General features: G+C 39.0%; 1 protein-coding gene across 1 annotated transcript; it reads right to left on the minus strand.

The window, feature by feature from the left end:
- Window positions 1–4,423: 4,423 nt before the first annotated feature.
- Window positions 4,424–10,522, minus strand: LOC102483041 (olfactory receptor 56A3). The gene is made up of 2 exons (XM_006162009.1): window positions 10,514–10,522; window positions 4,424–5,374 (listed from the first exon to the last, which is right to left on the minus strand). The coding sequence occupies exons 1-2, from the start codon at window positions 10,520–10,522 to the stop codon at window positions 4,424–4,426; spliced, it is 960 nt and encodes a 319-aa protein (XP_006162071.1).
- Window positions 10,523–12,404: the final 1,882 nt, after the last annotated feature.

Raw genomic sequence — 12,404 nt, forward strand, 5'->3', positions numbered from 1 at the left:
TGGGGAATCAGGGATGGCAAGACAAAGGGCAAGGTATGCAGGATGTAAGAATTGGAAAATTATTTGCTGAGAACATGTATGTTGATGTGCTTGATTAAACCAATGCACAGTGTATTTTGGATGGAAAATTCATTGGTGTGTTGTGATAGTGTATAGTGAATTAATGTAGAAAATAAAAATAAAAAATAAAAACAAAAAGGAAAAAAAAAAACAATGATAAAAAAAAAAAAAACTGGATATTGGTAATGTCTCCTCTAACTTGTCATAGATCTATCAATTTCAGGGACCAGAAGTTGGTGTATTGGCTATGTCGCTGGACTCCCATGTAGTCGACTGCAGTTTGAGGCCCAGACATGTGTTTGAGTGCCCAAGATCCCAAGAGGAGAATGGAGGAGAAGGGATTGTGGTGTAGCCATCACCCCTAAGGGGTGATTTCTCTCTTTCTGTCTCTCTGTCTCTCTCTGTCTTTCTGGCAAGTGCATGCACCCTATAGCAAAAACCTCTCCAAAAAAGAAAAAAAAAAAATCTATCAATTTCAGTTTATGCTATCATTAAAACAATGAGGATTTCTCAATTTGATTAAGTCAGACCCTATTTTTCTGTGGAAATACTGCTATACTATTTTTTTTTTTTTGAGAGAGATTTTCACTGTAGGGTGCGTGCGCTCACCAAACAGACAGAGAGAGACATAGAGACAGAAAGCAAGAAATCACCCCCCAGGGGGGATGGTCACGCCGCAATCCCTTCTCCTCCATTCTCTCGGGATCTTGGGCATGCACGCACACGCGCCCGGTGTGAGTTTTAAGCCACCGGGTCCAGGACACAAACCGCGGTCGACTACGTGGGAGTCCAGCGACACAGCCATTACACTAACTGCTGGTTCCCTATACTATTTTTGTAAATATCCTCTCATCTGAGCAGAGAGAACCCTTGTCACTACCCTCACCACTCTCTCAGTATCTTCTAGCTCTCCCCATGACCCATCATGAAATGAGTTAATGCCTGGCTGAACAGAACTCATGAAGGCCATTTCCAGTACTATGGCCTGAGCACCTTCATGTTGATTGATGGACATGCCATATTAATTATTGAATAATTTTGAATATCACTCCTGCCTTTCGTGCTATGTATGGATCTAACTTTATGTGTTTATTTTTTAATTTGCCAGAGGAAGCATGTGCTCCCTGGAGAGAAAGGGAGAAGGGAACTGAGAAAGCACTCATGGGGACAGTCATATTGCAATTCTTTATCCTCCATTTCTCACTCTTTTTGGGATTTGTGAGCTGCATGCACACATGCCTAGCAAGTTTTTCAAACTGCCGGGAGGGATATGGAGACAGAGCATTGATGGGATAGGGAGGTGTGGTATCGGTGGAAGATACTTTGATCAACTGGACCGAGGAGAAATGTTCACATATTGAAATATTCACTTTGTAAGCTAAATAATATGATTGAATGTATATAAAAAATTAAAATAAAAAAATAATAATGAAAAAAGAAAAAGAAACTGCCAGGCCTAGGACTTGAACTGCACTATAGGCCATGTGGGATCCAACCATCTTAACCACCACACCACTAGCTGGCCCTATTTTTCTCCATGTAAAGAGAAATATTAGGTCACCAGAAGAGTCATGACATGTTTTTCTGTTTTTCTGTGCAAAAATGTGTCACAACTTTTCTGACAACCCAATAATTGATCCTTTCTCCACTGAAGTTTTCATAAGTATAAACTCTGTTTCTTTCTCATCACTGTTCTATTTATTTTACTGATAAAGATGTGCCCTATTTTTATTACTATTGTTTCATAATGTATACTATTATATGTTCCTATTTGAATTCTCTCCAAAGTTTTCCATTTCTCCTACATTTTATTTTCCACATCTATTTTATAATCAGTATCATAGACACTGACACTCTCTACAGTGGGCTTTGAATGTACTTGACCATGCCCTCTGAATTGACAATAGTCCCTTTTGAGGTGCTTCCTTCTATTACTTTCTTATCTTTGTTTCTGCTTCACTTTACACTACTTAGTTTTCTTCCTAAGTAAATCTACCTGCAGTAGAAATTAAGGAGGATGTGGGGATTCTCTAGTATTTTCATGCGTTTTTCTCTTTTCACACCATATTCTTTTCCAAGATCATTGCATCTTCTCTGATTATTTCAGTTACATTCTATAATCAACTTCTAAGTATATATCTTACTTTACAGCTATAGCTAGTTGAGGTTGAAGTACTTACTGTGAACTTTCCATTGGATGACTTGTGGGTATTCAAATTCGAAGTGTCTTACAGTGTTCTCTTGATCTTTCCATTCCTACCCCCAAGCTTCTATCATGATTCTCCAGACTATGGGATTATGACTTAAATATACTCTCTCTTCTTACTCTTGACATCTAATGTAAAACCCAGAGGACAAAGACCATTTCTGACTTATACTGCTAGTCACTGGTATATGATTGATCATTTATTGAACATTAATTCAACCACTATTTAACAAAGGTTTATTGGTCTCTACCACATGCTCAGGACTCTTTCAGGGGCTGGGTATACAGCAGTGCACATAATAGACAACAATTTTTGCCCACAGGCCACTTAAGTTTCAGCAAAGAGATGCTGACTAAATAAAAGTAAGTGAAATTGATGGTCTTTAGATTTTTATTGTATAAAAATGAAATGGGAAATGCATTAGGAAATCATTTGTGTCTGTGGTGGATATTATTGGACACAATTTTAGATACTAAGTCAGGAAAACCAGATGGACCTGAGGAGAAGAGCTACATATGCAAAGGGAACAACAAGCAAAAACCCTCAGGAGTAAGTATGCGCTTTGTGTTTTTGAAAAGCCACCAGGTAAACAGATTGGCTGCGGAAGACTAAAGGAGAAAGTTAGGGAGGTATATGAGAGTAAATTCATTTAGGGCCTCGTAAGCCATTGAAAAAATTTTCCTTCTGGTCTTAGTGAGTGGTGAATCTATGCAGAGCTTTTGTATATTAAAGTGAAATGACTGACCTGAAGTATAACTTTAAAATGGTCCCTCTGGCTACTGTATTTGAGCTTAACTATAGGGAAACAAAAATAGAAGCAAAGAGACGACTCTCCTTACCCCACGCCATTTCAATAAACAAGAATGAACATGGGGTGACTTGAGCAGTGTAGAGCAGACGCAGAACAATGGAGGGATTGGCTGACTAGATATGCTGAGAGGTTAAACACTGGTCATGAGGGAAAACAGAAGGCAAAGATACCTTCAAAGTTTTAGGTTTAAAAGTTTAAAAACTATACGTATGGAATTAGTATTAAAGGCTAGATAAGACTCTGAGTTATAGTCTATTCCATAAATGAACAACTACCTTTATGCTTTGTTGTATAATAATCTAGCATCTTGGTATGTTTTCTCTTCTTATTCTTCCCATCTGTCATCTCACTATCTCTCTATTGTCTTCTGGACCCTCCAAGAGAAATAAATTCCTCTTTCTTCTGGGTTTCCAAAGTATCTTGTTAATATGTCTTATTTTAATTCTATTAATAATAATAATAATAATATAGCTGATTATTAATATGTTTTATTCTAATTCTAATACATTGTAATATAGCTGATTTAACATAGTTCTGCTTTATTCAGCAGACTCCCAGAATAAGAAGACCAAAGTTTACTTCTGTTGGAGTCTTATTTTCTAGTATTGTACTGCACAGAAAATAACTTTGCTTTTCAAAAATAAATATTTTGAGTGCCTGAAAGAAAGTTAAAGTGTAGTAGTTAAATATTTTAACAGTTTTTAATGCTACATATTTCCTTCCAACGCTATACATCATCTCCCAAAGCCTATGCACAATAGCAATTCACCATATGTCTTCTCTTTTTTTAATTATCATCTGAGAGGAGAGACAGAGACAGAGAGAAAGCATTCACAATGAAGTGTGTTCACACCACAGTCTCTTTCCTTTTCCTGTCAGGATTGGGAGCAGAGAGGCATATAGGTGAAAAGTGTTGTTCAAGCTGTGACTTAGCCAGAGACAGCCATGTGGTATCATGCTCCTTATGTTAAGCATTGAACTGCTGTGCTAAGGGGCTGGTCCTCAGACACATGTCTTCAAGTAAGCATTAATTTTCCATCTCACTGGTGCACCTGAGATTTAAACAGGAGCAGACAATTAAGTTTTATACTTGATTTATCAATGATCCTAGACTCTTATCAGGGTAATGTAAAGAAAGTTTATACATCTTAGTCTTCTCTAGGGCCAGGGAGTGGTAAGAAGTAGGACGTGCCTCTGGGAAAGAGAGAGAGAAAAGTTTATATCATCAGGCACCTTCATAGAGAAGATAAAGATTGCATTTCTATGCCTCAATCTCTGCCTTCCCATGGTTTTTGAGTATTTCTGACACAGAAGAACAAAGCAAGAACACAATTACTTTGGGATGTCATCCACCCCTCCTCAGTAGTTTCCAAATCCCTTGCTTAATTTCTTTGGTTCGTACCCCATAAACAATGGGATTTAGAGCTGCTGGAATTACATGGTGTAGGACATTAAGTAAGACGGGGACATCAGGATAAACCTTTTTCTTCGCCATGTGGGTAAAAACAAAAACTAGCAGGATGGTGCTGAAGAAGAGGATGAGGATGAAGTGAGAGCCACAAGTGCTCAGAGCTTTGGCTGCTGCCCCTTTTGCCTTGAGTCTAAGAACAGCTCGGAGGATGAACGTGTAGGAGAGGAAAATGAGGATGAGGTCTGAGCCCAGAAGAGTCCAGGCCACGATTAGCTGGTAGATTCGGTTCAGGGTAACATTGTCACAGGAGAGTTTGGATACAGAGAGGTTGGCACAGATACAGTTCTCAATTATGTTTTTTCCACAGTAGTGGAGGCGGGCAGAGAGGATGGGGATAGGTGCAGTGAGAAATGTATTCCGGGCCAGGATGAAGACAGCAGCCTTTGCTACAAATTGGCCAGTGATGATGGATGAGTAATGCAGAGGCTTACAGATGGCCACGTAACGGTCATAGGCCATAACCAGGAAGGTGCATGATTCCATGGGCAAGAAGTTATTCATGATGAACATCTGAAGAAAGCAGGCAGAGAAACTGATGGGCCTGAGGTCAAACCAGAAGATGGCCAGGACCTTGGGGATGACGGTAAGGCAAAGCACAATGTCCAGCATGGAGAGGAGGCTGAGCAGGTAGTACATGGGCTCATGTAGAGAGGCCTCCAGCCAGATGGTGATCAACAGGGTGGTGTTGGCCCCCATGGCCAGGAGGAAGAGGAGGCCAAGAGGGACAGCCAGCCAGCGCTGCCAACTGGGGGACCTGACAAAGCAGTTCAGGAGGAACTCGGAGACTTCAGCAGGGAAGGAGCTGTTGTTATGAGGTAGCATTGGCTATGACTCCAGTAGGGTGGATGTCCTTGTGTAGCTGAAGAAGAAAGAAGGAGTTTGTTCTACCATAATCGGCAATGATTTTGCACTTTGACTATAAGATCTGTAAGGGTAATGATATAACCACGTAATTCATCTCACATTTTTGACACCTAAGAGATGGCTATAAAATATATGAAATGTTGGGAACCAGCAGTTAGCGTAATGGCTATGTCACTGGACTCCCACGTAGTCGACCGCGGTTCGTGTCCCGGACCTGGTGGCTTAAAACTCACGCCGGGCGCGTGTGCGTGCGTGCCCAAGATCCCGAGAGGAGAATGGAGGAGAGGGGATTGCGGCGTGACCATCCCCCCTGGGGGATGATTTCTCGCTTTCTGTCTCTATGTCTCTCTCTGTCTGTCTGGCGAGCGCACATGCCCTACAGTGAAAATCTCTCTCCAAAAAAAAATATATGAAATGTTTCCCTGTGTTTGCTGTTTGATCTAACATATCTCTCATGTCAACTTCAAAACATTTTTTTCAATTTGTTTTCTTGATTCATAGTTCATAAATTATAAATCATGTACGTATCAAATGTTATTTAAATAAAGTATTTAAATATCAAAGAAATTAAATCTTGGACAATAATCCAGTTTAATGTAGATAAATACATTCTGAAGACTATATGGCATCCACTATCATGTTTTTAGAGAGTGAAAGCTGACAGTATCCAGAAGGATAATGTATGGGATACAAAGAGCAAATCTCTGATGAAAATAAATAAAGATAATATGTATGTCTATGTTCCTGGTTCTCTTGTTCCACACCCATACCCAAACCCAGATGCTAACTAGTACCTATTCACATACTAATACCTATTCCTCTGCCTATATTTATACCCATGCTAGAGGACCTTAATACATTCATCATCAGACAAAATTAAAAAAAAAAAAACTCTTAGGTCTGAAATTGAGGGTAACCATACATTAAGATAAAGAATTAATATTGGCTTCCAACCCAAGGGCATTTGTGGTATTCCATGAACTTAAACACCAGTTTTTATTACTTAATGGAGCTCAGGGACAGAAGATAACATCCAGGCTTCCATAGTTACTACTTTTTGCAGTTAGAAAAGTTTACATTCACTCTTTTAACAATTTTTAAAGTACAAAATTAACTATAGTGGCCTTATTGTGCAATAGATATCGAGAACTTGTTCTTCCCGTCTAAGTTAAATTGTATATCTTTTGATCAACATTTAGCTTACAAAAATCTATAGCATTTCTATATATAAACAGCAAGCAGTCAGAGGCAGAACTGAAGAAACTAATCCCATTTACCATAGCCACAAAAAGTATAAGATATCTAAGAATAAAACTAACCAAGGAAGTCAAAGAACTCTATAAGGAAAAACTAGGAAAATCTTTAAAAAGAAATAGAAAATGACACAAAAAAAAGTGGAAGGGCATCCCATGTTCTTAATTGGCAGTATCAATATAATCAAAATGACAATCCTACCCAAATTAATCTATATATTTCCTGCAATCCTTATAAAATTACAAGAGACATTCTTCACAATCTATAAAAGACAATCATATAATTTGTCTGGAATCATAAAGAACCCCATAAGACCAAAGCAATCCTACACCAAAAGAGTGGAGTGGGTGGCATCTCACTTGTTGACCCAAATGTATATTACAAAGCTGTGATAATCAAAGCAGCATGGTATTGGCACAATAACAGACATGAGGACCAAAGAAACAGGAGAGACCCCAGAAATAAACCCCAAAACATATAACCAACTCATCTTTGACAAAGCACACCAGTCAATCCAGTGGGAAAGGGAAATATCTTTAGCAACTGGTGTTGGAAAAGCTGGGTATCCACCTGCAGAAAGATGAATCTGAAACTCTGTCACCATTAACCAAAATCAACTCAAAGTGGATCAAAGATCTAAACCTAAGACCACAAAATATAAAATTACTGGTGGAAAATACTGCGGAAACTCTGGGAGACATTGGAGTAGGCCAAGACTTCTTAAATAAGACTCCCAAAGCACAGGCAATAATCTCCAAAATAGACAAATGGGATTATCTCCAACCACTGTGGAGAACAATATGGAGGTTCCTCAAAGACCTTCAAATAGAACCACCAAGTCCACTCCTGAGTATGTACCCAAAGGACAGGAGAATGCTCAGTCAGAAAAGTGCTTGCACATCTTTATTTATTATGGCATTATTCATGATTGCTAAGACATGGAACCAAATACCCATAAGCAGATGAATGGACTGAAAAACTGTGGAATACTATTCAGCCATTAAAAAAGTCCCTGGCATTTGATAGAAAGTGGGCAAATATGGAAGGTTTGTTGCTGAGTGATGCAAGTCAGGCTATGAAACAGAGATATTCCATGTCTCCACTTGTCATATAATGACTGTTGACACTTACGATAGAGACTGAAAGACTAGAGGACATAAAAGCATTGATAATTGTTGTGGACACTAAGGACAAAGTGGAAGGAGAGTGGGGGGGGGAAGAGTGTAGGAAAGGAAATTTGGGGGAAAAAAAGATAGATAATACATTTGTGGGGAACAGATATGGTTTATTACCTGTTGATGATGATGTGTATAGTATTCTCAACTGGGCTGGACTGAGGGGTATATCATGCTGGGTAGTCTCTTTACAGTCTAAATGATGTATAGCGATTGAATATACAAGTAATAATAATAATAATAATAATAATAAAACATTTCCCCAACACCCCACATGTCCAAATATACCCATTCCTAGAAGCAACTATTCTAGGGACCAGCAGTTAGCATAATGGCTATGTCACTGAACTCCCATGTAGCCGACCTTGGTTCAAGTCCCAGACCTGGTGGCTTAAACTCACGCCAGGCATGTGTACATGCATGCCCAAGATCCCAAGAGGAGAATGGAGGAGAAAGGATTGTGGCGTGGTCATCCCCTCAGGGGGTGATTTCTCGCTTTCTATCTCTCTGTCTTTCTCTGTCTTTCTGGTGAGTGCACGCATCCTATAGCAAAAAACTCTCAAAAAAATCAAAACAGCTATTCTACTTTGTATTTTGAATGCATATGTTCATTGGCTAGATCCAGTCATCCTGCAATGTAGGTATACTTCAAAACATGATTTTAAACATGATAAACACATACAACTTTAGAAAAACTAAAAAAATAAGACCCAGGCATAAGCATAGGTGGCCCCCAACTTAGAAATTTATGGACTACATCATGCAGAGTGAAGATTCACACTAGAAATAAACATACTTTTCTCCTTGCATCCTCACTCTTACCTGGAACTTCAAAGACAACATAATTATCTAACCAACACACTACTGATGATCATAAAATAAAAAATAAAGAAAGAAAACCAACTACATCATAGGTTGTTATAGGAGAAAAACATTCTTTGTCAATAATGAACCATAGAGTGGATTTCAAGTGACTTTGAAGCCTGTGTTCATACAAATTGTTTGGCTCAAAAAGGAATTTAGAGTTCTCCAGGGTTGGCAGCAGTACCAGGAAATAATAGAGCATGTTCCAACTCTTATGTGAGGTACAAACTTTTATATTAGGTCTCAAAGAATTTCAACATAGAACTTGAAAAAAATCAATCTGTTTTCAGAAAAAAAAAAATCAATTGAAAATAAAATCATGAATAAAAGTCCACAAAAAACAATAGTAAGATTTAATTTCTAAAAACTAGAGACATTGGAGTTTTTGACAAAGAATATTAAACTTACTAAGTTTTTTTTTTTTTGAGAGATTTTTGACAATAGGGCTTGTGCACTCTCTAGAGAGACAGAGAGAGACGAATAGACAGAAAATGAGAAATCACTCCCCCAGGAAGTGGCGCCCCACAGTCCCTTCCTCTCCCTTCTCCTCTCGGGATTTTGGACATGCATGCACATGTACCCAGTGTGAGTTTTAAGCTACCAGGCCTGGGACTTAAAATGCAGTTGACTACATGGCAGTCCAGTGATATAACCACTATACCATTTGCTGGTCCCAAGAATATTAAACTTACTAAATTGTAAGAAAGGAATGATACACTTGAAAATATAGCAAAGGATGAGCACACTTAAAGGAAATAAGTCAGCCCAGCTCCTGTGGCAAAAATCTAGACCGCACCAGACTGTGTAGCTGGGAGACACATGCCCACCAGGGTTTGAGTCCCCAACCCAGTTACCCTGAAAATACTGAATGCACACATACATGCCTGGGATCCTGTAGGCCAGAGAATTGAAGGAAGGGGATAAAAGCATTAGTGAGCCTTATAGATGGTGATTCTCTTTGTGTGTGTGTCTTTCTCTCTTCTTCCTCTATACCACATACTCTCACACTCTATCACTATTTTTTAACGTCTTATCTTCCAGATATTAAAAAAATACAATAAAATTAAGATTTTAGGAGATAAGTTTAATAGTAATTAGCCACAATTGAAGAACTAATCAGTAAGACAGTATATAGCACTGGAGAAACTTTTAGAATGAATCTCTAATGAATACACAGAAAATGCAAAAGCATGAACTAGGACCTGGAATTCTGATTTGATTTCGTGACTCTCTTTTGTTTTCCTTGATCCAGAAGGTTAAGTCTGCACTTTAATGCTTTTGCTCAGGACACTGGAAGCTACAAAAGTAACAAAGTAGATTTGAATAATAACTAGGCATAACTGAAAAACACAATATGAGTAATAATTTAATGGAATTTAACAATGACTAGAGGCAGCTAAAAAGTCTGTAAATCATCAAGATGGAGGTCAGAAGACTCTACTAAGGAGGAAGATAAATAGAAAATAGAAATAAATGGAAAATATTGAGTGTAAGAGAAATAGATAGCGAGAATATCTAACATATATCTTATCAGTGTTCCAGAACGAAGGGGAAAGAGAATGTGACAGGGGCTTTTGAATTTTTGAGAAGAAATGAAATACAATCAAGATTCAAGAATTTTTTTGAGAGATTTTTGCTATAGGGCACATGCACTTACTGGAGAAACAGAGATAGACAGGCAGACAGAAAGTGAGAAATCAGTCTCCAGGGGGATGGCCACATCACAATCCCTTCTCCTCCCTCCTCCTCTTGGGATTTTGGGCATGCACATGTGCCCAGCATGAGTTTAAGCTGCTGGGTCTGGGACTTGAACCATGGTCAATTATATGGGAGTCCAGCAAAGTAACTATTATGCTATCTGCTGGTCCCAACAAGATTTACAAGAATTTTAATAACTATCATATGAGATAAGCAAAAGGAAAAAATACACTCAGGTTTTTTTGTTTGTTTGTTTTGTTTTTGTTTGTTTGTTTTTGAGGGTTTTGTCTTAGGGCACATGCACTTACAGGAGAGGGAGAAACAATGCACTTACAGGAGAGACAGAGACAATGAGAGGGAAAGTGAGAAATCGCCCTATGAGGAGATGGTCATGCTGCAACCCCTTCTCCTCCTCCATTCTCCTCTCAGGATCTTGGGCAGGCATACCATGCACATATGTATGGTGTGATTTTGAAGCCACCAAGTGCGGGACTCAAACCACGGTTGGCCATGTCCAGCAACATAACCACTATGCCATCTGCTGGCCCCCATCCAGACATGTCTACATGATTCTAAGTGTACACCTACCTATCAGTATGCCATCTATGTTTAAGAGAATCAGCAGTGCATGGCCAGTGGTATCAGAATCCCAGAGTAAGAGTTATACATTAGCCTCAGGATTCCTCTTAATTAAAGGGTAACTTTTACTCTCAAAGTACTCGCATGCTTCCTCTCATAGCCTCTGTTTTTGTATCACTCTATCTTTTTCCCAGTTATTGGATTTTTATGCCCAAGTTAATAAGATTTCTGTGCTCACCTTAAAATTCCAAGTGGCCTGCAGACAGTTTTCTAGAAGTAATATTTGAGTCTCGAGTGGGCTACTGTATGAGGGACCCTTTCCAGTGATTAGAAGATGGTTGATTTTGGTGTCAGGATGAGCTTTACCTGTGCAAAGACTTTTCTCTGTCATCTTTCTGGGTGTCAAATTGGAATTAAAACAGAAGTGTCAGAAATTTGCCTTAGTCTTAGAAAATTATTGAGTATGACATCAAACCCATTCAATAGGGCCTGGAAGAAACAACCAAAAAAAAAAAGATATAGATCAATAAATAGTGATGAGGTAAAGAGGGAAAATGGTTGAAAAGAAAATGGTGTTACCAATTTGCTTCCACTTTGATTTTACAGAATTGGAGGAAGCTGTGAAGAGTGGGTGAGTTTGGGCTGATCAGTGAAAGGGACTGAGAGAAAGAGTGGGGAGAATAAAAAGAATAAAAAGAGAAAAAAATTACATCTACATGATAGAGTGAAAATGGGAAAAAGATGAAACTGAAAGTAATGAGATTTTACTGAGAGAAAAGAGGGGGGAAAGGAAGCTAGAGGAGCAGAAAGAGGAGCAGATCTTCTAGAAAGTGAGAACTGGAATAAAAGGCAGAGGAGTTAAGTAGTCTATTTAATGATGATCAAGGCAGGGTGACTAAATTTTTTTTCCATTCTCCCTTATGCTCCCAAAAGGGTTCGGTGAAGGCTAATCAAGATATTTTCTACTTCCTCCTCTGCTTCATATTCTTAAACCTCAGTCTGACCCAAAGTGCTCTCCAAAGAGAACAGAGTCAGGGCCCAGCCTTTGTACAACCACCTCCATCTAGTCTTGGGTCATGTCTCTTCCCAAATGTTCTTCCCTACCTCCCATCATGGCCTGATCCTCATACTTTGACCCTGCGGCTTTCCTAGTTGCAAGCCCAGGGCTAGTGCCCCACAATCCCTGCTTAAGCAGGTATCTAATATCACAGAAGTGTCTTCTTGTCTTCATATTCTCATTGGGCCAAACTTACTGTATGGAGATACTGATCTCTGCTAAGGAGAAAAGTCCTCTGCTCTGTCTCTCTGAATCTTCTATATCCTGGCTCTTAGGAAAGAGAGTATATGTTTGATTTTAGTTTCCCCTGCTTCCCCGGGGAAAGACAGCCTTGTTGGCCCTGAAGAGGCTGAAGATACAAGGG

This window comes from Tupaia chinensis, unplaced genomic scaffold (assembly GCF_000334495.1).
Source record: "Tupaia chinensis unplaced genomic scaffold, TupChi_1.0 Scaffold139491_1, whole genome shotgun sequence".
In the NCBI taxonomy this organism is placed as follows: Eukaryota; Metazoa; Chordata; class Mammalia; order Scandentia; family Tupaiidae; genus Tupaia; species Tupaia belangeri.